At 46.3% G+C, this 27,908-nt stretch overlaps 2 protein-coding genes across 2 annotated transcripts in view; one reads left to right on the top strand and one right to left on the bottom strand.

The window, feature by feature from the left end:
- Window positions 1-2,082: 2,082 nt before the first annotated feature.
- LOC149363444 (uncharacterized) lies at window positions 2,083-27,467 on the bottom strand. The gene is made up of 11 exons (XM_089568549.1): window positions 27,464-27,467; window positions 24,136-24,192; window positions 19,672-19,827; window positions 17,038-17,199; window positions 16,013-16,286; window positions 14,366-14,534; window positions 12,696-12,841; window positions 11,616-11,745; window positions 10,851-11,009; window positions 6,061-6,186; window positions 2,083-2,330 (listed from the first exon to the last, which is right to left on the bottom strand). Exons 1-11 carry the CDS (start codon window positions 27,465-27,467, stop codon window positions 2,130-2,132), a joined length of 1,584 nt encoding a protein of 527 aa, XP_089424675.1. The 3' UTR covers window positions 2,083-2,129.
- The window catches only part of LOC149363443 (uncharacterized), a 38,565-nt gene continuing 32,747 nt past the window's right edge, over window positions 22,091-27,908 (top strand). The window contains exon 1 of the mRNA XM_089568548.1: window positions 22,091-22,211. The gene's annotated coding sequence lies outside the window, so the exon portion shown is untranslated. The remainder of the gene's footprint in view (window positions 22,212-27,908) is intronic.

The raw sequence follows: 27,908 nt of genomic DNA, 5'->3' as shown, positions 1-27,908 counted from the left end.
TGAGTAATTCACTTTATAAAAGTGGGCTCTTATGATGCCTTCACTGCATTTTTATATTTTAGTGCTTGTTCGTTTTAAAATGCCATATTTACTCACTCATGGGTTGACGTTTTTTCAAATACCCGCTCTACAAATTCAGGGCCGACAGTTACGCGAATTGCCACTAGAGCGAGGCAGAACCCCGGATATAAGCTCGAGAAAAGAAGGGAAACGACGCCAATGACAGTTATACGGAAAGTCTGGCGTTCTGGCTGCCTTCAAGCCTTCCATGGCGTTGGTGCTGCCCGTTACCGCGCAAGACCTTGAGGCAGCCCTTCTGTTTCAAGACAATTTGGAAAAATGTTCTCAGGAAGGCTTGATGCGAATACAGAACCGAGCCCCACTGCACCATCGCCTAGTCGAGTGTGCACTTGTTATGCATCGTCGTAAAATTGAAACTGCTGACGCTCGGAACCCGCCGCGGTGGCTCAGTGGTAAGGCGCTCGTCTACCGAGCCGGAGTACCCGGGTTCGAACCCGACCGCGGCGGCCGCGTTTCGATGCAGGCGAAACGCAAGAAGCGCCCGTGTGCTGTGCGATGTCAGTGGACGTTAAAGTTCCCCAGGTGGTCGAAATTATTCCAGAGACCTCTACAATGGCACCCCTTTCTCGCTTTCTTGTTTCACTCCTACTTTCCTCCCTTCTTTTACGGCACGGTTCAGGTGTTCGCCGAGACAGATACTGCGCCATTTCTTTTCCTCAAAAAAAAAAAACAATTTACCAATTTCCCAATTTACGCTAGGAAGTACACCTGGTCATCTGACCATGACAGTTCCCGGTCGCATTTAGGCGAGCGGTTATCGTAAGCGCGGAGGCGAACAAAAATGAACAATAGCATACGATTTCGATGTCACCATAAACTGAGGAAAGCATCAAGAGTGCCACTCCGGCGAGGAGTTCCTCACCAGCCACTCCCCTATCTGAAGGCACTGTGCCGATCCCCTCTATTCCATGTTGGTGCTTCGGAGCTCACATTGGTCTGTCAGCATGATAGTGCAACCTGTTTTGTATCCTTCCGAGTGTCTCGAAGTTAGACGAAGTACGAATCTATACGAAGAACGAAGAATCTATACGAAGTATTTACCGGCATGCGAGTAAATACGCACTCCTTTTCTGGTAGATTTGTCGTAAAAACACATATGAATGAAGAAACGTAATTATTGAATTCAATGTCTTATAGTCGCTGTAGTCCGTTTTCATGAGTAAAAATACAAGTGGATGAAAAAATTTGAAAAAATAGATGAGGTGAACAGCACACTGCTGTTCCTTTGTTCAACAGCCTAGCTAGGGCTGTTTGCAATTAGTAGCCAGGTGCTGGAAGTAGTAAGAGAAGGTCTATTTAGGGCAGGTAGTGGCAGCTGATCCGGATCATGAGAGGGAACTAGAAGAATAAGAATGGTGTGGAGCGCATATGGCAGGTTATCCCAGATCATAAATGGCAGTTTACTAATATCCCTCAAGAGAAAAGCATACAACAGCTGTATCTTACCGGTATTCAACTATGGGGTAGAAACGTGGAGGCTAACAAAGAGGGTTCAGCTTAAGTCAAGGACAACGCAGCGAGCTATGGAAAGAAAAATTATAGGTGTAACGTTAAGAGATCGGAAGCGCGCGGAGTGGGTGAGAGAACTAACGCGCGTTAATGATATCCTGGTTGAAATCAAGAGGAAGAAGTGGGCTTGTGCAGGGCATGTAATGCGAAGGCAAGATAACCGCTGGTCCTTAAGGGTAACGGAGTAGATTCCAAGAGAAGGCAAGCGTAGCAGGGGGCGGCAGAAAATTAGGTGGGCGGATGGGATTCAGAAATTTGCGGGAATACGGTGGCCGCGGCTGGCGAATGACAGGGTTAATTGGAGAGACATGGGAGAGGCCTTTGCCTTGCAGTGGGCGTAGTCAGGCTGATGATGATGAAAAAATTTGTGAGAGAAGTTTAGGTTGTGCCTGTCACCTATGAGCAGTTTGAGCAGTGAGCACAGCCTTTCGGTATAATCCTCTCTGATTCACGCATGCACTTTTATTGAAGTGTAGTGGCGGTGCCATGTATGCACGTATGTATTACGTGCGCACGAGTAACGTTCATGGTGCCGTTCGTCAGTGGCACACGGCGCTGACGTTCTTCCCGTCCGCGCGAAGCAGCCCGTGCAAGTAGGCGTGCAGGCTTCGCGTCCTCTCGTGGCCCCTCATTTGCGAGGCACTGGGACGCGTGCACCTGTCTCGCCAGTCGTCGCACTCCACGTCGAATAAGGCCACGGCCAGGTTCAGGCGCCGGTACTCGATTGACAGCGAACACATCTACGGCAGCAACAACGAACAAGGCGTAAAAAAACGGATTTACGCGAAATGTCCATACGGTTGCATCTGTAAAAGTTGCTTCTTAGGTTAAAGGGAAACTGCAGAGGTGTTCGAAATCAACGAAAACAAGAAGGTCGAATGTGTGAAACTTGCAGGTAAAGCATGCGAAGTCCTTTTGGGCTAGCACTTGAAATAGTGAAGTAATCGTCAATTCAAGTCCGGACGCCCTTCAAGCTTCTCCGCTGCGCACAACGCCAAGTGGGGGGGGCATGATGACGTCATCGAAGGTATCGGTACATTGCCAACGCACAAACGCCTGCTTTGAATTAAAAAAATCCAACGACACCGAAGGCAAACCCTGCCGGGAGTTGTTAGGCAGCGTCTAAAGAGTCAGGGCAGGGTGTGGCTGACGACAGCGGTAATTTGAAATCATACCTTCCGTGACGTCACGTTGAATTTCTCTGCACTTCTCAGGTGCATTGAGGAGAAACGCAAAATTCAATCGTCGATTACGTCACTATTTTGAGTGATAGTGCCAAAACACTTGGCATGCTTTACCTACAGCCTATATAGATTTGAATCCTTGAATATCGCAAGATTCTCAAAAAAGTGCTGCAGTTGCCCTTTAAACGAAACGAGTGATATTTAGGAATTTTGTTTCGAGTATCACAATAAGAACCAGTTGAATCTGTAGTACCCCGAATTGGTAAGGAGTTTCAATCACATTTTTGGCGTTTACAGACAATCGAATCATCCGCATGCAAGACCTCTGACAAGACAATATTTTTCCCAAGCACCAGATGCTAGACCATTGGTCACAAGTGGTGCATGCGCTAACTTAATGTGTGCCCGAAAGAGTACACGAACTGTTTTTTTGTCACATAGAGTACACGTATCCGTATACGTGCATACTCAAATATTTCAACCTCACCCTCTAGCTTACTCTCTAGGTGCAAGAATCCTCCCGGCAACAGTGTTCACGGTTAACAGATTATCCATACATTCCTACCTAGTTACTATGGACACTTGGTTCCCTACTAAAACAGCCCACAAGGATAATATTGCGTAATAGAGAATTGTGAGCAAAAATAAAAATGTGAAAAGTAAAAATGAAATGTAATCTAGGTATGGTTCTTGACATATTGACCGGAAGTGATATGGAAATTGCACAAATTATTGCCAGCTCGAAGTGCAGTATCCTAGTCACCCTTATTTGTAAAATTTTGTGGTGCATGAAACGTGTGATGGCGCCCAATGGAGTGATAACGTATCTCCCACTACTCTTTCCCCATCGGACCCACACCTAGCACACGTCTGTACTTAGTCGGCTCCCAGGGTAGCACAGGTTGCACGGAACTTTCTCTTCCCAGAAATTCATGCAATACGACATACGGTGGTGCTCGTCGACAGGCAACATTGACAGTGAATGCATGGCACCGCAAAAGCAGTCTGCTGCTCAGGCATTTCCGCTTTCATCGTACATTTCGCTCGTGTGCTATACTTAACATAACTATACTATACTTAACTACTTAACAGCTATACTTAACGGTAACTCAGGACGTTCTACGTCCGCCGCTTATGAACGTGGGTGGCGCTGATGAACACTCTCAAGGTTAGGTTACTTGTAAACATAAATAGCCCCGAAAGCAGAAGATTTGACAGCCGTCGCCGTAGCTCAGAGGTAGAGCACCGGACGCGTAATTCGGAGGTCGTGGGTTCGGATCCCACAGGCGGCATGTGGTTGTTTTTTCTTCTGCTTTTCTAATCAATTTGCTTTAAGCGATAACATAATCAGTAATATTCTAAATTGATCAACACCACAAAATAAATAAATAAATAAAAAAAATCCCCTGTGCCCCTTGGTTCTGTGGCTGTTGGCTTCTGTCATATTTATAACGAGCCCCCCATTTCCCTTCCCTTGTTTGCTTAATTGCTTAGCGAGGGCCTCGGTTGTGGCAGCCTTGACGTCATAGGAGGCATAAGAGGGTTCTCACACAGCTTCCACCCTCTCCGTTCGATGACGTTCTACGTCACACTCTGCGGTAACTCAGGACGTTCTACGTCCGCCGCTTATGAACGTGGGTGGCGCTGATGAACACTCTCAAGGTTAGGTTACTTGTAAACATAAATACCCCCGAAAGCAGAAGATTTGACAGCCGTCGCCGTAGCTCAGAGGTGTAGCACCGGACGCGTAATTCGGAGGTCGTGGGTTCGGATCCCACAGGCGGCATGTGGTTGTTTTTTCTTCTGCTTTTCTAATCAATTTGCTTTAAGCGATAACATATTCAGTAATATTCTAAATTGATCAACACCACAAAATAAATAAATAAATAAAAAAAATCCCCTGTGCCCCTTGGTTCTGTGGCTGTTGGCTTCTGTCATATTTATAACGAGCCCCTCATTCCCCTTCCCTTGTTTGCTTAATTGCTTAGCGAAGGCCTCGGTTCTGGCAGCCTTGACGCCATAGGAGGCATAAGAGGGTTCTCACACAGCTTCCACCCTCTCCGTTCGATGACATTCTACGTCACACTCTGCGGTAACTCAGGACGTTCTACGTCCGCCGCTTACGAACGTGGGTGGCGCTGATGAACACTCTCAAGGTTAGGTTACTTGTAAACATAAATACCCCCGAAAGCAGAAGATTTGACAGCCGTCGCCGTAGCTCAGAGGTAGAGCACCGGACGCGTAATTCGGAGGTCGTGGGTTCGGATCCCACCGGCGGCATGTGGTTGTTTTTTCTTCTGCTTTTCTAATCAATTTGCTTTAAGCGATAACATATTCAGTAATATTCTAAATTGATCAATACCACAAAATAAATAAATAAATAAATAAAAAAATCCCCTGTGCCCCTTGGTTCTGTGGCTGTTGGCTTCTGTCATACAGAAAAAGAAAAATTTACTTCCAGCAGACGAAAATTGTGCTTATCACTGTCCACGTCAACCCGACCTACTGGGCCCAACTTTCCGGACAGCGAGTTTCCATGTTAACGAGGCCCAAATTCATTGGAAAAGTGTGGTCTTTAAAAAAGCGGTCAATAGTTCGAGTCAGTAACTCGTCAACAACTGTCAAAAATTCGAGCCTTCCATTTAACGTGGGTCGTACTAACGGGGCGCGACTGTACACAACAACCTCTACTGGGCCTGAACTCGTCGCTCATCGAGCAGGTTAATTGTATCTATATATAATCGCTTTAAGGAAGGCCTGTATTTTTTTATTCAAAAGCAGCATGTATGCTTGCCAACAGCTTTAAACACATGAAAATTACCTATCTCTGTGCTTTTCAGCATGGTCACCAAATAATTTCCCCCCTCGCGCAGCCGAAAAACACGTTAGGACTCTTCGGTCAACATGCCCTTGCACCACTAGTATAAACACATCTTCTACATGTCACTTTCCAATGGCTGTCATGTCACAATGCTGCACTGTCGCTAATGCCACTGGTGACATAGCTGCCTAATCGGCCCGTCGCAAGCTGACCCCGTCTGCTTTCACTCTCAAAAGCCCGCGCTTCAAGGAAAATTTGTTTGCCAGCCACACGACGCTGTCTGTTTAGCGGGAATGACCAACGGCAGAAAAACATGTATTCCTCTCCTCAGCAACAAGGCACTAGATCGGATCTAATCCCTGCGGCACCTGTCAGAGCTCATGCGAGTGCAAACTTTGAGACGTCAAGCCTCACATGCAACCAAAAGGCATGGGAGTAAAATGTCTATAAGTTCTAATGACTTGCCTTCCATTGCATCGTAGCCGCTGTGTCGTACGTAGCCATGAGGTGCGGATTCTGCCACGAATAAGCGGTGTGCTGCTTCCTGTCAATGGCTTGGTTCGCGTAGAACTCCGGCCTTTCGCTGCACACCTGGCAATGGTAAATTGCACATTATATCAATTTTTTGCAGGTTATCAGTTAACGACTGTACTGGTCGGCCATACTACTATCTTGTAGCCTGGAATACAACCGGTAGTGCTGATGCTGTATTGATATCAAGTGCTCCATTCACGGAATCTGTCGCGCCACTTCAACTAAGTACGAATAAATGGCCCGCTCGACAAACTAAACCATATAGATGGCATTAAATTGGGCGTGACGGTGTGGATATCGCCTATATGTTTAAAGAGGATATAATAAAAACATATAACGAAATCATTTGGCTTGAGCGAACACAAGAATTTTTCAGTCAGCCTGCTGAAACCACCGATCCGAACTTCCAGTCGCCTCAGCCACAGCCACCGCATAGCCAGCAACAAGAGCCGTACTTTAGCAATGAGCAGTTCCTTTTTTCCTGACGCAATAAACCATTGGAATGCCCTGCCTAACGACATAGTATCATGCAACGATCGCAAATCATTTCGCGCAAAACTCACCACTCATTTTCAGAACACGTGAACCGTTTGTTGGCCTTCACATTTTTTCTGTATTTTCCCTGTGTTTTTCTTGTATTTTTCTGTACTTTTTTGGCTCCTCTTATTTTATAACCACTTGATATTCTTTATTTTATTTTTGCAGCGTTTGCAGTTGCAGTGTTTCTTTCATTGCTTATGTTTTCATCGTGAGTGCATTTGCACAAAACAACTTGTAACCCCCTCCTTATGTAATGCCCTCGGGCCTTTAAGGACGAAATAAATGAAATGAAATGAAATAAGATGGAATGTGGCAACTTTGCTTCTATTCGTTCCGGGAAGCTAGAACGCGTCCTGAAACTTTGGCCTCAATGTGCTCATTGAGCATGCGTCGCCGGTGGCCCATGGATATCGCGCGCTACTTCAGAGCTACTACAGCACCCTCCGACTTGCTAGTCCACCAGCTATATATTCAGTTAGCTTTAAATTTTGAAGTATTTAGCTACGTTGCTACGAAGCGGTGAATTTTTCTGCGGGAGTGAAAAGCGCCGTGCGCAGCTTTTGTTAGCACATCGGACTTACTAATAAACGGATATTCTAGCAAACGACGTCGGTATCGTGAATTCTATGGGCCTCGAGGTAATTTTTTTATTGCTAGCAATGACCCTCATGATTAAGAATGTACGGGAAGTAAAAGAAAAGCACTGTAAACAAAAAACATTGCAAAAATATGTCTTAGGAGAGGTTTCTTGCAACCTCGTATGAGAGCATAACAAAACAAAAGAATGAAAAGCAGTGCAGCAAAATTCGAGTCGACTATACCTCAATAACTTAACCTTAACTTTGAAAATGATCAAGAATCAATGATGAGAATACTTGCCGACTCTCACTCATTAATTCCTGTTCTGAGAGCTTGTTCCAATCTCGGGATATTATCAGAAAAAGTAAGTATTTTTAGAACAATCGCTCGAAAACGCTCGCTCTTTTACGGCTCTAGAGGCTTATTTCACATAATACGTAATAGAGTTTCATCGACGTATTTGCGTTTGCCAAGGTGTGTGTTTTTATATTTATCATACTCGGAAATAGATTAAATTTTTTAATCTTCGTTCAGAATTCTAATGGGGGTAACTCAGCTCTAATATAAACCGTAAAAATTAGTTCCTGTCTTTAGTACATAGAAAAAATGAAATGCCGCACACGCCTTTATATGCATGCGCTAGTTTTGATGTTACGCTTTCCCACTCTTCACAAGCATATTCCAACATTAGCCGCACTATCCTTTTGTAAGCTGTTAACAATTAGCCTCTGATGCGGTAAGTGCGAGCGATCGTCTTAAGTATACTAATGTTTTATTTGATTTCTCTATTATGTTATGTATATGCGCTGTCCAGCTAACGGTCGAATTAATTGCAATATCTAGGTAGCTATATTCTATGATCTTTGATAAGTGAGTGTTGCACAGTGTGTACTTATATTTTTCAGGTTGGTGCTTATGTGAAATTGTCATATGTACTGTTTTCTTCAAGTTCAAAGACATTTGCCGGTCAGTAGACCAGTTGTTTATTCTTGTTAAGTGCTCGTTAAGTCTAACCTAGTCCGCTACTGATTTCATATAAGTCTAAATAACGCAGCTGTCGGCAAAGGGTTAAGCTTTTACACATGAATTTTCAATGAGGTCATTCACATACACCAAGAACAGCAAAGGCCCAAGGACTGAGCCTTGTGGCGCATCCGACCTCACGTTGCATGCGTCCGACCTCTCCCCCTCAATACTGACAAACTGGTGCCTGTAATCAATAAAAACTTCTATCCTTCGAATAATGTTATTATGTCCCAGAATAGTTCTTAGCTCAAATACTAATTTGCTGTGAATAACAGAATCAAAATCACTTTTTAACTCAAGGAACTTTGTATCTATTTGACTTCGGCGGTCCATTGCCTGACTTATAGCGTGTACAGGTTGAATTCGTTCTGTGACAGTTAACTATCCTTGAGTGAAACCATGCTAGCAGTCACTGAAGAAGTTTCTTTTAAATATTTTCGATTGTGTTTGTAAACAATCCACTCAAACATATCACGAGCATACGACGTGAGTGCAATCTGTCGGTAAATGGACATGCAACATGCACTTTGCGTCACATCATATCTGTATGAGAATTTTACTTATTCTATAGTCTGTCGGGAGTCTCCCCGAGGACATGGACTTCTGAAATATCAGAAATAGGTATTTAGCCATTGATAGTAGGTTTTAAGAAAAGCGTTTGGTATTTCGTCGGGACCTTTTGATTTTGTTGCTTTGAGGTTGAGAAACTGCATTAGGCTTTCTTCAGTCGTCAGACCAATCTCGCCGTGGGGTAAATGTTGACGAATGCTTTGTTATCGTACAACTTGGTCATTATTTTTGGCTAAGGCACTATAGAAATAATGATAGAACCAATTCGCTATTTGTTGTTTGTTTGTAAGAGTGCCGTTTTCTGTTGTTCCCTCGAAAATTACTTTTTAGAAGCAGTTAAGTGGCTTCAAAAATGTTCTGGGGCTTCACGCAGATACTTGTTCAGAGGAAGACGACTGGAAAATTTTTATCTCGTCTTGATTACATTCCTTTTTTAACCATTTTTCGGGTGGATTACGATTCAACGTTTACTGTTTATGTGTGTACCATTCAGTGCGAAAGCACTTCACGAGGTCAAACCAGTTCACCAAGTTTGTGTGAAGCTTCACCTTGAAAGTGACCTTGGCCAAACTATAACGAAAAAATATATAAAATAAATATTGCCCTGACAGGGATTGGAACCCTAGCCGGCGTGAGTTCAGCTTTGCTGTCCACTGCACGAGAGCAGTATGCTAGCGCCGCAGCCAATCAGGCCTTGTGTTAAACAGAAACATACTATCGCGCTGTACATCGCACATCGTTGTCTTCATAAACTGATACTACTATCGATTTAATATACACACTGTCGCACAGTGCATTGGACATCGTCGTCTTCATCAACTATTACTACTATCGAACTGATACCGACGCCTGACGTGCCGACGACCCAGCAAAGCTATACCATGTGCCAAGAAGTCTGCACGTCTTTTCGGTTTAACTAAGTTAAAAGCCGTTAAAACTTCTTTTTTTTCAGTTTGGTTTTTACATTTTACAGTATTGTTTATGAAAGTTTGAACAATAGACATTTTATAAGCAGCGCAAAGGTTCGGGCAAGTTGGTACCGAATGCTGTAGGAGGAATGGTGCGGCAGGGAAAGACGTGGGCGAAAGAAAGCACGCACACAAAGAAGCGCTTGTGTGTGTGTTTTCTTTCTTTCGTCCGCGTCTTTACCAACCGCGCCATCCCGCCCACTGCTTTTCTAACACCACCAAGAAATGACTTCGTTTCATGAGGCATCAAATAAATGTTTTAGTCGCTTGAAACATTTGTAAATTAGTGCATTGAACCTCGCAGAATCTATAGGACTTGCACCTTTTATAGAAACTGTAGGACGTCTATTAAGATTGAAAATTTATTCTCATATATACACACTTGCTTGACGAAGCTGGTGCGGGAATGCCGAATGAGGTGCGATTTACGCGTATTAGCTCTTGTTCTTTATTCTGTTTGCAAGATATTTACTGTGTACTCTAAGTGGCTGTGGCCACTGGTCTATGCCGTCCCTTTTAACGATATGCCTCCGCTCCTTGTCGATATATGGCCGGCGTGCAGTTGAGGGTATGTGAAATTCACGCAGACCTTAACTCACACAGCTGGAGTCGGCCAACCAGGAGCCGAGGCTCTCAAAGTTGTTCGCGCAAAAAAAGCAAATGTTTCGCTAGTGTCAGGCACCGCGGCTATTGTGGCTGACCAGCCGCACACAGACAACGCAAGATCACAAAGAAAAACTGATAATTGCGAACAAACCAAGAACGTAGCCAGAAAGTGCTGTCAAAGACGATCCTTCAGGTAATAGTGATGACTTATTGGCATCACGTAAGGTCAACCACCGTGCACGTATTGCACCTGCTAGCGTACACGAGAAAGGGTTCATGATGTTCGGCAGAACACCTGTTCGGAGAGGCATTTTCTGGTGCGTTTTTTAACTGTATCCGGTTATAGGTAATTCGGTACTTCATTCGGTGACGTATAATCTCCGCAACGGCGCTTCCGCGCGACAGTGTGGTGTGCTTGTTGCAGGCACTCACGGCTCCTGATGAGGCCGCCGGTTTGGTGTCTTTGAGGCAGTCGACCCCGACGAGGAACTCCTTCTTTGGCCGGTACCAGCGAGTGCACAACGTGAAGGAAACGGCCAGGGACGTACGCTGGACCCAGGGGAAAGTTCTCACGTAGGCAACTGTGTTGGCCTGCGCGGCAGGTAATCAAGATTGCACACTTACACGACATCAACCGATCATGGTGGCTTTTCGTGATATGGCTCGCGACATGACTGGTATTGCGGTACATACGCACTGACTTCTGAAGTGTAACGAAAAAGACTTATCGGAAAAGAGTTTCCGACTTCAGCGCCGAACTTAGTACTGCCGTAGCCCAAATTTCACACGAAGCATGAGATTCTTGTTATGACTATAAAAAAGAAAAAAAACAACTGAACTCCTTAAAAATCTGCCGACAAATCTTTCGACGTACTATGGATTCTTCACCGAAGCTGCTTTAACTGTATAGGGCTGGCCTTTAAATCCTTAATTATATGCGTTGATAATCTCCGAAAACAATTGGTTGACTGCGATGCCACTTGCACTAGAAAGCGTGCAAGAAATACAAGGCCGTTCATTATATTTTTGTTATTGTGGGGGGAGGGGGGGAGTGTCATAAATACAAGGCCGTCCATTTTACTGTTTTTTGGGGGCACGGACGAAGGGGGGTCCGTCTTTGCAACTAATTAATCGCTTTTCGAGAATCGGATATATATTGCAGCTCCTGATTTGTAGCGGGTGATTAATCGAGCTCACCATCCCCATAACGTGGTCGTTGTCAATCTCGTACGGCGCCGGACCGATGGTCTTGCACCCGTCAAGGTGAGCGGGGGATTCACGCTCGGCGATGTGAGTCCGCGCTATGAGGGCGCTGATCGTGAAGGAGCTGCGTACCAATCGCCGTGACATCAATGAACGAAGGAGAGAAAATCAAAGAGAAAAAAAAACTATGACGAAGAGAATCCGGCGACCATTACGCATCATTGTGAACTATCAAGTTGCGAAACGACCTTAGTGTAACCAAGAAAAATCACTCGTTACATTATTTCTAACTCTGGCCCCGGTTATTTAATTTTATATACAATGTGACGTGCTGTGAAAGACTGTGACATCACTAGATTAACGAACCTCATTTTCATGTACAGGACAGATGTATAGGTCATTTATAGATCAAACTGGCCAAACTTGTGACCTTTTCTTATGCATCCCTGATGGGAGGTCCTCCAGACAGCTTTGCTTTGGGACCTCCTACTGTACTAACTTTTTTATGAAACTTATAACTCATTTGTATTTCATTTCAATAAACCTTCAACATTTAATGCGACGCGCACTTGATATTAAGGGCGGTACTGTTTTAACTGCTGGTTCGTGGTTGCCGTTAGAATGTCTCCATTTTTACGCGGGTCCGAGCGCTATCGTGTTCAGAGTAACAGGCATTAAGACAGCACTGCAATGGTTCTTACAAAGCGTGCGCACATGCACACATAACAGGACAGATAGTTTTAAAATACGCATCTTTACAAGAGTCCACATTTGTGCACTTCAGTAAATACTCGAACGGCAGGCGTCGCCATATTTTGGAACCGTGCTTCGTGATCAGAATTAAGGGGGCTATAAAAAAAGTGGAAATCAAATAAAAGATTGGGGTAGTGACTCAGGTGCAGAAAAAGCGTTTTGAATCTGCTGACAGTCTGCGCAGTATTTATTGCCTACCGCGTTCACAGTTAAAATTGGCATTCAAATACCCGAAAGGCAACTCCTTTTTCTGCCTTTTAATGCTTGCGCGCACGTAGCAGAACTGGCAGTAGGCCTGAAAAACTGAAGTCCCTTCCGTACCGAACGTTCTTCTGGAGAGCCTTGAAGAGTTTGTCATTTGTTGCCATCCATAGACGGACGCCAAGGATGACGTAGGCATCGGGCTGCGCTTCCGATGAGATCTCCGACGCCTCCCGGCGAGCCATTTCTTGGATATTGGCAAACGTCTGCGTCGGGAGAAAGCAAAGCAGGCATCGCGTGGAAAATTGGCCCCATATTTACCTGGTTAAATCAAATGGGACTTCGCGCCTTGCACATCTGCCATTGTTTAGCTTTGAGACACCCAGGCTTCTCGGGAAAGGAAAACTGGGTCCCTCAACAGCTTCACCGATGGCTTCACCGGGATACATACCGGCTTTTGGCTAGTGACCCATCCATAGCTAGCACACTAAAAAAAAATATTAATGCACAAAGATTTCGTGATAACATGAAATGTCTAAACAGTTTGTCATTACATTGGAAGAGGTGTGTGACGATATTGAAGACTGGTAGCTTCATCGCTACTACAGTGGAATATTAGCAACCATTCGGTGTATAGAAAGTCGACGACGTCAGCAAGCGCCAAGTGATCTCAGCAGCATACCATCGCGTCACTAACACGTTGCACGAAACTACAAGCGTGCTTAGGCCCGTAAGTTTCCGCTTAGGAAAGAAAAGAAAAAACACCGTAACGCCGTGATGTTTCGAGCCTTAATATTAAGAGAGGAAAGCAATGCTTATTCACAGTCCTCCTTGATGAACTCGGTGATGAATATGGGTTTCCCTTAAGAACGAAGAATGGGGTTAATAGGCTGTGATAATATATTTATGCCAAAACTATCAACTCTCAATGTTGTGCGAAAGCCATGGCATTAATGTGTCGTGGTTTGCGAGCTGCATAGTCTAGTGACAGCTCGGAGAAAGCTTCAAAACTTTTTTAGCTTGGTGCCCTAACTGTGTCCTCCTACTGGAAAAATTTTCGAGTCTTTACCTTCCGAAGTGTGATGCGCCACCTGTGCAAGTTTTCTTACATTCGTTTTTGCTGTTTCCAAGCAGCTTCTGAGCTTTGAGTGCATTCCCATGCTTGTCGAAAGAGCGTGAATCAATACGGAAAAGCGGAGGGGCGGAGGAAGTCATACTAGGAAATATGACCTGAAACCCACTTACATTACATATAACGTGCCATTGGCATCTTTCCAAAAGCTGCGACGTAATTAACCACCTGAACGGAGCAGAGGGACGTCCTCAATAATCGCACGCGCATTAAAATTTACAGCGCCATTTCTAGCAATTACACCTACTATTATTCAGCACTCCAGTGTATGGACGCGCATTTCAACTGACCGAACAGCGGAATAGCAGCTAAAATTACATTAATAGCCGCCTGGTGAAGCAGAAGCTCAGAAAGACTGTGAGCTAAAATATACGCGCGCAAGCTTGCATGGTATAAGTCGTTACCAAGCGCAAGGCGAAAGTTCACTAATCTTTGTTCAGTTTCCTCAGTAAGCCCTCCCACTAACCGCGTAGTTTAGGGAAGCATGTTTTAAATTTCATGGTCTCCAGTATCTGATTCTCCGTGAGATTAAAGGAGCCATTCTGTACTGCTGTCAACTCTATGACCGAGAATCACAAAACTGTATGCTTCGTTAGCAGCAAAATCACTTGGTTGTGGCGTTGTCACATCTCTTCAGGCTTCTTTCGGGGGGGCTTACCTTAAGTAATGTAAAGACCCGTCCTACTGCTTCAAAATCAGTGGTGCCGTTGAGTCCGACTTGCAGGTCGAGAACAGCGTAGTGGTAAATGTGGTGCTTCCTCCAGTACTTCTTCATACGTTCCTGGGCTTTCTGCCGCAAGATGTCATTTTTGGCTTGAACCACTTTTCTGAAACAGGCGAAAAAGAGGATATAAAGATGACCCAAGGTGCCGCGAGAATGTTTCAAGACCTTTGATCAAAGAATCTGTGAAACTGTCAACCTACAGGCTTAGCAAAGACAGAGCGATTTCTGGAAGTTACGTGCCATGGATTAGTACAAAACTGCTATGCCATTCTGAAGTCACTTCTCTGGTTCATCCACGAGGGCCAACTTGAGAGCCACATCATACTATGCCTTGTCACCGACCCATTCCCTTCATTTTTTTCTGTTGCTCTTCCGCTCATTGTTCCCCTTCTCTACGTGATTCACGTGAACGGAAAATAAACTGGTTCATAATAACACATTTCTCTCCCCCTTCGCTCAGCAGTACGAGCTATTGGGTGTGGTTAACCGTCTATACTGGTGTCTAACTGGTGAAGCAACAATTGAGCGAACCGCTCATTAATGACTGAGGTTAAGCTGTCCGCTCATTACTTTACATTTCTGAGCCTTACCTATATTCAATTTGATGGGCGGACAAATAAACGCTTTATCATCATCATCTTCATCATCATCTTCAGCCTGACTACGCCCCCTGCAGGGTAAAGGACTCCCCCGTGTACCTTAAATTAACCCTGTCTTTGGCCAGTTGTGGCCCCCGTATCCCCGCAAACTTCTTAATCTCATCCGCCCACCTAACTTTCTGCCGCCCCCTGCTACGTTTGCCTTCTCTTGGAATCCACTCCATTACCCTTAAAGACCACCGGTTATCCTGCCTTCGCAATAATGTTGGCTTTAATGTTGGCGTTAATATATGCCTGGGCCACATAGGCCTGCAGTATTTTGAAATAAAAAAATTAATAAAAAAATAAATAAATATGCTTGGCGAGGTGAATGATGAACGTCGCATAAACAGCAGAAAGTTACTATTGAAAAACTCGCAGATTAGCTCGAAGCTCGGCAAGCATAAGCCAGGATAAGGAAAAAGATAGTTAAGAAAGCCCTGCGCATTGATATCTGAAATAACAAGCGTACTCAGGGCACAACGTAAGTCACAGTATCTACGGCGCACAATACGAAAAAAAAATCCAGTGCAGTTTCCCTTGAAAGGTGACAAGCCAAACGCTTGCCATCGTTTGACGAGTTCTTTTTGCTTTTTTTGAAAAGAAAGGTACTTGCCACGCGCAATAACTGTACACTTAGAAACTGTTCCCCGTAGATTTTTTTTTTTTTCATAAACACGTCGAAGGCCACCGCGATATTTTGCGCTGAACTGTGGGAGGTTTCGGCCAACACCTGCTCGCAGCTCTGGGAAGAGCTGCGAACACACTTTCCACAGCCCAAAAACAGCTGCCTCTAGGCTCGTGAGGGTGTCCACCAGCACCTCAAGGCGTCTAACTGCTTGCTCCGGCAGTTTTTTTTATTTGTTTGTTACTTACACTCAAACAAAACCAACAAACCACGCTACTAAGGAAGGCTTTATCGGAGGGCAAACACAAGCCGTACTTGAGCGGCACGTGGATGCCGAAACTGGTTTTGGTGGACTCAGCCGCCATCTGAAGCACCTGCCGCGTCACCCTGTTGCCGTCGTGTAGGAAGGTGTCGCCGCCCCTCGGAAGCGTGTAGAAAGGCGCGAAGACGACGTCGCAGAGGCCATCCAGCGTCATAGCGGCGTACTCCTTGGACTTGCCGCCAAGGACGCACACCAGTGACCGTGCGGGCAGCTGCTGGGGTCCGCCTCTGTGGTTGATGGCGGCTAGCACACCCGCGCGCGTGATGTCTGCTCAAAAAAAAAAGAAAAGAAATGTCCTTTAGCAATGACTACTTCTTCTCACTCATATTTCACAATTTATGAGGATCCCGTGACTGGCGCACCGAAACAAGATTATCAGCCTTCACCGAGCGACGATCTTTTTGTGTTGAGTCACTACCCTTATTGTCTCAACTGTCCTAAAACGGACACCAACGGCGACAGTGCGTTCAGGTACTGCGCAATGGCAGTTTCTTCCTCTTTACTCTTGGACCCTATTTCCCCTAAAGGATTTGAATCACCTACTCCAATTTGGATCCCAGTTAATTGCATCGTGTTTTGCCTCTTTCAACGTACAGCCTTTGTCAAAAGTTTGGAGTCCAGGGGGTTTTCTTTTGAGCCACACTATGTCGTTCTTAATAGATCTATAGCGCTCCCAATTTCCTGGACATGAGAAGATTTCTGGTACTGCCTCCTTCAATAGGTAAGACTTCCATGAATGCTCCTGGAGTCCCAATATAAAGCTTGGAAGTGAACCCCCTGGGCTCTGAAGTTTTGACAAAGACCGTACCTTGGAGAAGTTACCGTGCAAATCAAGTTTCGTCACTCTCCCATAAAATGTATGCAAGAATATTCCGCTTAATCCATCAGTATCGACAAATTGCCGTTTAATACGATAGCACTCAAGGAATATAAAACATGTGGATGCCACCTAAATACAAGGCTTGTCTGTAACTTTGCTCAACAAAGAAATGAAATGGGGTCGGCGATGTGGCCTTACTGATGGAAGTGCGGCGCCGTCTCGTAGAGCGGGCCTTTGTCGACCGCCTCTCCACCAAGGGGCCCGCTGCGGCCTCCGGTTCTTGAAGCATCTCTTCGTCCGGCACCTGCTCGGCGTCCGCCGATTCGTCGTCCAGCTTGGCAATCCACTCAGTCGGCTTAGCTGCAAAATTTTGAGAGTAGCCACACAGTTTTGTACTCTACAGTATAAAACCGCTTTAAATAGGGTAATCTTCAAGGGGATGCTAAACAGGACATGTTTGAGTGGCTTCATGGTTAGGCTTCAGCGAAAACAGACGAGTACAAAAGACAGGTGAAGACCGCGCTCGTGTATGTTTTCACCTCTTCCGTCCCCATTTGCCCCGCCGCGGTGGCTGACGCTCGACTGCTGACCCGAAAGACGTGGGATCGATCTAGGCCGCGGCGGCCGACTTTCGATGGAGGCGAAAATTTAGAGGCCCGTGTTCTGTACGATGTCAGTTCATGTTAAAGAAGACCAGGTGGTCGACATTTCGGGAGCCCTTCACTATGGTATCCCTCATAGCCTGAGTCGCTTTTGGACGTTAAAACCTAAGAAACCAAACGAAACCAAACGTCCCATTTGTCCGTGCGGAAATTTAAGCATGATGGTAATTCTCCAGCAATGAAAAAAAGATCAGGGTGTTGAGGGAATCGAGCAACCAGATGTGAGGTTATAAGGCAAGCTTGTTCCAGCATACGACACGTATTCCCAGCAAGAAATTTCAGGGTAGACTGCTTTCGTTCACAAAGGAGACGCGTGCAGGAGAGAAAAAAGAGAGAGCGAGAGAGACAGAAGAGGGGGAGCAAGGGCATCCTGGTAATCTGCGGTACCGCGGGTCGGGGATGAATGGCGAGAAGCTTTCGCAAATCCGTGGCGTACGCGTACGGTGCGAGACGAGGAGAAGCGCTCACTATACGACCTCTCCAGTTGAAGTGCGGAGCAAAGAAAACCGCAATTAGAAGAGCGGTGATCAAAGAGAGCACCAGGGGAGCTTTCAGATGCACAGACTTATACCATCCGAGTGTGCACTGACATCACGAGAGTTGGACCACTCTCATACACATGGCATGGACTTGTACACATTACAACACAAAGAACTCAAACACCCCAGAGACGTGGGAGTCTCTCCTGCGTACTTTCGAGCCGGCAGAAAAACGCCGGCTTATCCAGCGCGCGGTGGAGGCCGCGACATCCCAAGAGATCCCCGCCGACCTCCTCTAAGCCAGCGCAACCGGTCCTTGGACTTGTCCCCTGTTTTTGGGAGTAATAGAAGAAATCACCACCACCACCACTGACATCGCACAGCACACGGGCGCCTCTTGCGTTTCGCCTCCATCGAAACGCGGCCGCCGCGGTCGGGTTCGCTGGAGGCGAAACGCAAGAGGCGCCCGTGTGCTGTGCGATGTCAGTGCACGTTAAAGATCCCCAGGTGGTCGAAATTATTCCGGAGACCTCCACTACGGCACCTGTTTCTCTCTTTCTTCTTTCATTCCCACCTTCCTTCCTTCTCTTACGGCGCGGTTCAGGTGTCCGCCGAGGTATGTGAGACAGATACTGCGCCATTTCCTTTCCTCAAAAACCAATTTACAAATACATTTATATAGTACTTCGCACCGTCTTCGCATGTTTATGTTGGATATATTCAGGGAAAGCCGCAGTAGCTGAAATGATCCCTCGTAGGCAGTGGCATCCGGGTTGCTTCGCAGAGCGCAAACGCGTGTGTTGCAGTGCGGGCGCTTGAAAGGAGGTCCGGGCTTGGAAGAAGGTTTCACGAGTATTCTGTTGACAAAATCATTTCGCGAGCAGTCATAAAGGGCTCCTGATCCTCTGCAAGATGTGGGCCTGGATGGAGGCTCAACTGCTCTGCTGACAGGGCGTCGTCACAGGCAGAAAACTAAGCAGGCAGAGATGAGCCAACGATTCCCGGTGCTGCGAGCCTGGCGTGTTTGTCTGTCGTGGAGCGTGAGAAGAGAGTGGACAGAAATAGGCCGGCAGTTTCCGAAGTTGTGCTCATGTCTGGAGGGTTCTCAAGCGTCGTAGTGCATGATCAGTCACTCAAGGCAGTCGACTACAGGGAAGCAGGCTCGCTTGATAAGCCGTGTGCGTAATGTCGTTGGCTGCGGCATTGGAGAGCAGTACATTTAAAGTACAGTTTAAAAGTACTTTGCGGGATACACGGCGAGGCATCACAATGCGCCAATTACGCGGCCAGACGGCCCTCTCGCCACGGGCGCCGTGGAACTCGCATCGCCAGCCCCTGTCTCTGGTGAGTGGCTACAAAAAGCATCATGCCTCTGTTCTTTCCGGATTGAGGAGTCTTCCAGCACGTAGTGCCTTTTCCTTTGTGTTTTTGACTAATGAATATTTTGTAATGCACTGCTTCTGCCTTTTTCGCCCAAATTTTCCACGGCTGTTCCGTCTTTCTCCGCGGGTTGGGGGACACGGGTTGCATGGTAGTTAACACAGGAAGCGGTTGGCACGGAGCCTTGCCTTCCCCACAAACTGCTCCCAGTGTGGCTCCCAAAACTTCTAGTAAATGTTTTTTATATGGTCCTCATGACGGTCAAAAAAGTACGCGTTTAATCGACGTATGTAGCCGCCACGACGACTCACCCTGGAGGTCATCCTCCACTGTCCTTTCGCTTTGCGGCTTGGAGTCGTTTCCCGAGCGCAGTACGACGTGCGTCTGTACGCGGTAGGTGTTCTCTTGCTCGGGTTCGGGCGCAGTCTCCGCCGTTACTTCCAGGCCAGCCGCGCTACCCGTGTTCACTGCAAACGCGCACAGAGAGTAGGCAACAAACGTAGTTAATGAGGCCCTCGTTTAAAATGAAACGATAAAGGTGAGGGCATGTACTCCGAACACAAGATAACTGATGGGCACTCTAAGTAGCAGAATAGATTTCAAGAGAAGGTAAGCAAAGTAACGTGTGCTAGGGAGTCATGCGGACGGCTAGAATTAGGAAGTTTTGCAAGATATCGTGATGGCAGCTGGCACACCAAAGGGCTCATTTGAAAATTTTGGGAAAGGCGAGTGTCCTGAAATGGATGCTATTAGCATGGAGATTAAGATGAGCAGTACGTAGGAGCAGTCCTGGTGCTGTTCACATGTAAGGGGATGAAAAACGCTGAAGAGGGTTAATTGCAATGTAACACGAATATCATCGTCTGTGGTTAAGGGGGTCGTGGTCATGCCACCGATAAAATGGTTTCCCTGTTAATAGGTTTCTGTGCTGATTGATGGAACCCATGCTATATAACAGAATTGCTAGACGGGCAAGCTGGTGGCACCCATGTTCACATGAAACACAGCGTACAAGAATACGGACACACTGGGGAACAAAGTAGCGACACACACGCGGACTACAGCAACTAAAGTTTATTCAACTACAAGTAGACAGAAAGAAGAATGCTGCAATGCAAGAATGCTACTTAGCAATGTGAGGTGACCTTGTGAGGCTAAGGGAGATGACGCTACAAAATGAATTAAGGTGGATTAGGGGACATTTGTGAGCGATTAAGTTGGATTCATGAAGACTAGTAAGTGGAACGAAGTGAGAGAGATGATCGGGTTAGTATGAGTTTATGTGATAATCCGATGGAAGGTACTCGAAAATTCTAGCCCTCAGATTTGCCAATGTGGTAGGGTTGATGACGTCGTGACCCTCCGGACCAACACGAGAATTTCGTTAAAGGGCAATCCGGTTGTTTTTGCAAGACGACAACATAATGGTTTTGCATTAAAAAGAAAAGAAATTCGTATATGCCAAGCAGTAACCGTGTATTTTGACGGGGGAAGGGAATTCTCTTAGAGCGGCGGCATTCATCAGCGGGGTATTAAGACTTTTAACGATAAATGTGATCGCGGCCTCGGATACCACAATTTCTTATAGGCTCCAGGTGACGAAGCACCAGTGTGTTAAGCATGTTGAGAACTTGCTCCTTGGAGAACATACCTCGGCATTCTCGGTACGTCTTCAAGAAAGGAACGACCAGAGGCATGTAGCACATTCAAAGTAACCTCTGGCCTACTAACGATAGTTTGGAGAGTGACAAAAAAGAACTGCAAGTTAATCGCGACGCAGTTTGGGAACAATGCACTTGCATTAAATTGCAGGAGAGGAGCCCATCACACAGGCACTACCAAGCCAACTTAGACGACATGTATAGGAAAGAGTGAGAGAAAAACATTAATTTAAGTGACATATGTCCCGGTCCGCGTTTTTGAGGGAGAGGGAATAAAGGTTCCTCCCCCAAGACGGGGAGTAGGTGCCAGAGAGGATTGCTGCATGAGAGGCCTCAGGCAGCCCCCGAGGGTATAATGGGAGGGAGTGTGCGACGCTGCTTGATGGAGTCACTCACTTGGCAGTGGGGTGTATTGGGGACCTGACTCATTTTGTGTAAAGTGACGTCATTGAATAGTATACGAGGATTTGGCATGTGAGTTTTGCCGACGAGTGGCTAAGGTCCCTCCAGAGAAAAGTGTTCACTCTTCACTCCCTTGTAGTATGGCAGCATTGGCCAGTCTGCTCCTCTTCTTGTTGAGATTCGTTCCCGCTCAGTCATATACAGGTGACATGTGAAAATACTAGACTCGTATTTCGACATTTCAAAACAGATACCATGATAACAGCGTCTCCGACTCTCAGCAAAACCAAGGGAATTTTGACGGCATAAATTGACAACACAACGTAATACGAAAGCGGGAGGTGGGAGCACTAATACTCTCTGCCCTTTAGTTCCTTTAAACCGTTGCGTCTTTACATAGAGTCAAAAAAGAAGGGCAGTTAACTCAGCATTCAGGAAGGCATGTTGCCGCACAGGTCGATGCTGTATGCTTAATTAGAACAAGGCGCAACAGAGACAACATATAGAACCAGGGCAAGACCAGAAGCCCTAGTGTTTGTTGCCTGGTACTATGTGTTGTCTCTGCTGCCCCTTATTCCAAATGCGCAAGTGTCAAGTAATGCACTGTATGTTATTTGGTGTCATTACTGCGCCTTGATTTCATGCGATGTTTTTGTTCCGTTATGGTACAGAACACACGTGCTCCCCGGCCCCATGCAGAGGAAACAATGCCAGCTACCGCTTATGAATATGAAGAGCGCGGACCCGATGAGAAACATCATCATGAGGGTTGCTGTGGCGAAGAAAAGGTATGGCGAGCACCTGCAGAATAGAGAGATAGGTACAGAAAGGTACACATTCGCGAAGCCAGAAGCAAGCTAGATGCATGCACAAAATTCATGCGAAGTAAAATGGCTCTGGCTTTATGTCTAAACAGGGCGCATGTTGTCTTTTCAGTAATGTAAGCTGCTCCGCATTGGCACTTTCCAATGACGAATCGCAATGGTCTCATGTAGTTAGCGCTCTGCCTAGACAAAAAATCTACAGATCGCATAGTTTTCTGCTTGATGGCATTGGTTGGGCGTAATGCAACCCTGGAGCTCCAAATATACGTGCGTGTAAAAGAGTCATCCTCGCCGATCCAGAGCTTTGAAGCTTCAATGCTCTATGTGCAGATTTTTAGTAGGAGGAGTTTTGACTATTACTCTTTATTGGTTGTCTTCTACGACAGATGCGGAATGTGTGCATTCCTCACTTACTTACCAAGGTTCCGTTGCTGCCGTAAAGAGAAACAGAACGTTAACATGAATCCAGATTAAACGATTCGTGGTTTGTGTTTGGTTCTACGGCGCACAAGCTTTGACCAAAGGCCGTCATGCGCCAAACACAGGGTAGAGAACGATTTGAACACCACCTCTAACAACACTTGCGGTTGACTGCGATGCAGAATACTCTGAAAAAAGAAAAGGATGCAAACTTGTTAGAAGCTGATGCTCAAGAAGAAGACACGGCATAAGCAACATCTATACCAACTAATCGGTATTTGATGTGACGCACTAAATGGGGAAACTACATTATGCGTCCCTAACAGCGCAATGCGCTGCAGATATTTCAGCTGGTCTTGTCTCACTGTCAAGAATAAAAATGTCTTCGTACACGTGAAGACGGTTGAGAATTATCCGACGCCAATGCACGCTCCAGCCACAGTAACCGAGTGATACGATTAATAGTTGCTTAACGGGCTGATCAATTCAGAACCTCTCTCACGAATGAAAAGCGTAGACATCTAGGCTTATTGTTTATTTTGCACAAAAAATGGCGCTAATACAAATCACGACAAGGAATCGGCTCACGCCTCACACTGAGCGCTCTGTGCGCCCTTCCTTTTATGTGCTTTGTGTTTGCGCTGCTCATTTCAACTCAGAGGCAATGCGAGTGCAGGCTGACCGCACTGCACTTGCTGAAGATTGCTGTGCTGCGAACAGCACAGCAATCTTTATACAGCACAGCAAGATTTATACCCTTTGGGCTTGCAAGTATGTGCAAAGAACCACTCCATCTAGAATGCGTTCGGCGTATGGGACATGATAAGAGATAAAACATGAGGGCGGCTATAAATGTCATGACGTCAGAACGTTTAGATATCTGCTAGGCAGGTCTCGACGCTATAAACGCCAGAAACCAGCAGGGTGACCCAGATCGTCCTCAAAGTGAGAAATCATGTGCAGAGGCTCTCCACCGTTCTCCAAGGACAAATAATCTCAATACCCTTCAGTGCTACGACATGCACGCGGAACCTAAATCCGAATCACGTGCACATGACGACCGCGCATTTCCAAAATTGAATAACAAGCACAGTATAACACCGACTGAGAGCATCCAGCACTGTTATAAAAATTTGCGAAAAAGTCATTGATTCACAGTGCTCATATGCATTAATTTGCGGCACTAGCAGGCCAAGGAGTCACAACTAGTGACGGCGGCGCAATGGCACGACTGTGGACAAAGACGAGCCGCTATCGTGAGCGAGCGCAGCTTGGCTAAGAGGATTCTGAGACAGCGTATCACTGTTGCTGTGTTTACAACCCCGCGGACTGGGCGCGGCGACATAGTGACTGTTTCCTGCGCTTTGAAATCAGGCTAGCTTGAAATAATAGTCAGCAGTTCATAAAGTAATCCTCTCGGGACTCTAACTGTCGGTACCGCTGGTCGCTAGGAGCAAGAGCAGCCCACCTTCGCCAATGCCGACAGAAGATTCAATTGAACTGGTGTCATAGCTCTCCGTGGAATCTGGAAAAAGCAATGAGGAATACAGAGGCGTTGCAATATATCACAGGCTTCGTTGGACGAAAGCTGTGACAGGTATGCCGTTATTACAGCGCATGCTATAAAGATAGAAAAAGAACAAATCCCGACTCAGTGCTGTGTAATCTAATCATCTAAGGCAGAGTTTATTTCGCTGTCCCTGCAGCCAAGTACGCGACATAGTTTGCTTCCGATAGCAGTGTCGTTGGCTTTTTGGTTTTCACACGAGTAACTCCAAAACGTAATGCCTAAAACGAAGCTTCAGCGAATAAATAGTTGAGATTCACACACGCAAGAGCACATTTTTAGTGCAGGAAAGGAAGGTTCAAGCGCACGAAAAAGGTGTTTATTTTTTCACCACACAGGTGCGCTCTGATGAACACTAACTGAACATGGCAGGGGAAAGCCTCAGGGTGATTGCCAACGTTTTGATAAGACAACTTGTCTTCGTCCGGGCAAGTCCTCTTATCGAATATTTGCCAAACATTGAGGTTTTCCCCTTTCTTGGTCACTGTGTGCATCAAGAGACCCCCTCTCTACCATGCGGTCTGATGAGTTACGCAAATTCATTCCTCATTGGAGCATGATTTCCATGACGCCATTGCAAGGTGGGAGGGGCTTTTCAGCCGTATTCGGTGCGCAGCATATCGTCAAGCGTCGTTGAAAGACATGATTCAGTCTAATGAGGTGCAGCGCGCAGGCATCGCCTGTTCAGCGGAAACTTAAATTCTTATTCGTGCCAAACATAAATTTATTTGAAGAAAGATGGAGAGCTGTGCGAGTTCGCAAAAGTTCATTTTGAGTGGTGCAGCGCGACACAGAAGAAAGCACAAAAGAAAGAGACACCAGAGACAAGCGCTGTGGTCTTTCTTTTGTGCTTTCGTCTGTTTATTTATTTGTTAATTTGTAAAAATGAAACCTAAACAGCATTATATGCAAGCTTTTTACTGTATTGCTTTAGTTAAGCAAACCTAAAGGGACAATTAATTACCGTAATTAGCCCACTTCCACGCACACCCTATTTCATGTTCGCGATAATGGAAAAAGCACTGTTTGTACATAAGTCTTAAGTGACGTTCATTATGCGTGCGTGTTCTCTCCTCGGAGTTTTCTTGACGGTTCCTAATTTCCATCGTGGTGCGTGTACCTCACACAACAAACACGTTATAACGCAGTTGTAAAGTCAGCAGTCGGAGGCAAACGAAGATCAAATGCAATGGAGCAGGTGATGCTCCACGCCTTCCACACTCGCGAGGCCCTGGTGATCGGGTGTCTAGCACGGCACGAAAACCGAACTGCGAATGGTTCTAAAGTTTCGGATTCCTCGCGACGCGCGCTTCAGAGACTACTCAAAGTAAAATCACTAACCGCAGGTGATCTCCCGTTACCTGCCACTCTTCTGGGAAAGCGACCACCAGCGCGAGCTAACCGGCTAAATGAGGCGGATTTCGGATTTTTATTACCAGAGTCTTATCTGTTCATAACTGTATTATTTATATATTTTACGCTAGGAGCTCCATATATCCCCGCTATATCGGGCACCGGCAGGGAGAGTGCGTAGTACAAGCGGTTCGACTCGACAGTTTTCGGTGGTAATTTTTCTGAAAGGGAAGTTATATGCGGGATTGCGCCCGGTTCCATCCAACCTCTCCAAGATTCCATGTAGGAAAGTGTAACCACAACATTGTGATAACAATGATCCTGGGAGTGTGATAACGTGGTCTCGGCTTTTTATTCTGTGGTGATGCGCATGCCGTTCTGAATCTTGATTTTTGCGAATATATGCGCGTTAGAAACTGGAAATGCGCTAAGTAGTTAGAAGAGCAAATTTTTAGGAGGCTGGGTTGTACGTTAACTCGAATCATTTAAACAACAAATGCTGGGCCAAACAAAGCAACGAACTTTTCTGTTGCGAAAGCAACACAACGCTAGGCGCCGAGTCATTTCGCGGAGCCGAGGAAAGGCCATACTGCGCATGCGCGAGGAGCAGTGATGGCGCACAGTTGGCGCACCGCCGCCTTCGATGCGCGCGTGACTAAGAGGTGCCGCCGCCGCTCTCGCCAGTTGCGCATGCGGAGTAGCGGCACATAGCTAGCGGGTTCGGGGCCGCCGGCGCTGCCGAGCGCTTTGCATCGCCTCTCTCTCTCCTTCGATGCGCAGTTGTGGCGCACAGCTAGCGTGCCGGGGCCGCCGGCACGCCAGCTGTGCGTAGTGACGTCACTTGCTACTCGCGCATGCGTAGTATGGTCGTGCAAGAGTACGCGAAACGGCGAGACTGTGGGCAATGTAGCTCAAGCAACAATATATGGCTGCGCGCAGATGTTGCTTTCGCAATCCTCCAGGTTTAACCAGAGCTAAACCCCAGCAAATTCTTTAAACGAAGACTGCGTCCGTGTGCGTCTCAGGATTACGTTGCCGAATTAAGAGCGATATGAAAAGAAGAGCGTTTTCTTTTTCGTATTACTTTTCGCCTGGGGGTGACTTCGTATTACTGGCACCCGAGTGCGAGTTTATCAGCGTATATGTATACGTTCATCGTTCGTAAGGTCCCTAAAAGATTGACACTCATGAACGTGAATACATTTTTCTAATGAGAGTAGTAACCTCTGAAAATTTGATCCACGTGTCGTTCTGCACAAAGCCGTACAATGATACCAGCTGGTTAATGGAACCGTATCCTGGGGCCGTATTCTGTAACCGTCCATTTCCTATCTGTTCCATTTGGCGCTCTGTCATTGATCGCTTCTCCCATTGACGTAGAGCGTCACAGCAGACTTCACATCGGTCGTGACCGAAATGTACCGTTAATGGCAATAACTTCCGCAAAGGTGTCTCGAGCACATGTCGCACTGGCGGAAGGGCGCCGACGCCAACGAATGACGAAGCACTAGGACACCTTTGACAAACCAGATGAACTTTATCGCCGCTAATTCAGTCTCATAAAAAGAAAACAGAAAACCTGGGCGTCGTTTATGCGACGAATTGGCGCAGCGTGGTCCGGGTCTCTCAGCCGGACTGGATGCAGCAGCACAGCTACCAGACAGGCTGTGTCTTTGATTCACCGTTCTATTGCCTGCCTTTGTCCCATTGATGCCACTGCCAAATGGAATGGATTGTTACAAAATACGGTTTCTGCCTGCGCACCATGCAGACTGAGCCTAACATAACGGCTACGTAACGGCTGTCCTAGACGTCCTTGAAGAAAAAGAGGCAATTGTGAGATGCAGTTTTTTAGCAACCTATGGAAGAAACTTACCCATTTTCGGTCACTGTAAGAACTCGGGAAGAAATGCGCTGACGGGCTGCAGCAGCGGCGTAAAACGATCCTTGCTTACGAAATATCCCTTCTTCGTCGTCTCCCCTCCGCACGAGTGCACTGGGATTGTTGTTGTTGTTCACCTTCTAGAATGGCGCATACCCACGCAGGGGGATCGGCCAAGAAGAGGGGGACTGTCCACGTAAGGTGCTTTGTAGCTACTGCGTCTGTTGCGCTATAAATTAAAGACATGGGCGGTGCACTGAAGAATATAAAAAAAAAGATATGAACGCACACAGACTGACTCTATACCAAAATTGTCGATGACGATGGATTCCACAAACGAATTAGCTTGTGCAGTGATAGGCCAGTCTACTTTTGTGATCGACTTTAAAAAAAAAGTAAGTACATTTTTGCAATCTTTTCGCCAGTTATACTGCTGCGT

The sequence above is a fragment of the Amblyomma mixtum genome, chromosome 2 (genome assembly GCF_055824585.1).
Source record: "Amblyomma mixtum isolate Tamu chromosome 2, ASM5582458v1, whole genome shotgun sequence".
In the NCBI taxonomy this organism is placed as follows: Eukaryota; Metazoa; Arthropoda; class Arachnida; order Ixodida; family Ixodidae; genus Amblyomma; species Amblyomma mixtum.
The sequence above is the reverse complement of the archived record's forward strand: the minus strand, read 5'-3'. Positions and strand labels throughout refer to the sequence as shown.

Excerpts from the sequence above, each read along its gene's own strand:
- LOC149363444 (XM_089568549.1), bottom strand. Across the intron at positions 17,200-19,671 it reads AGTGGAGGATGACCTCCAGG|CTAAGCCGACTGAGTGGATT; the intron begins GTGAGTCGTCGT and ends AAAATTTTGCAG. Across the intron at positions 11,746-12,695 it reads GCTCTCCAGAAGAACGTTCG|CTCCTTCACGATCAGCGCCC; the intron begins GTACGGAAGGGA and ends ATTGGTACGCAG.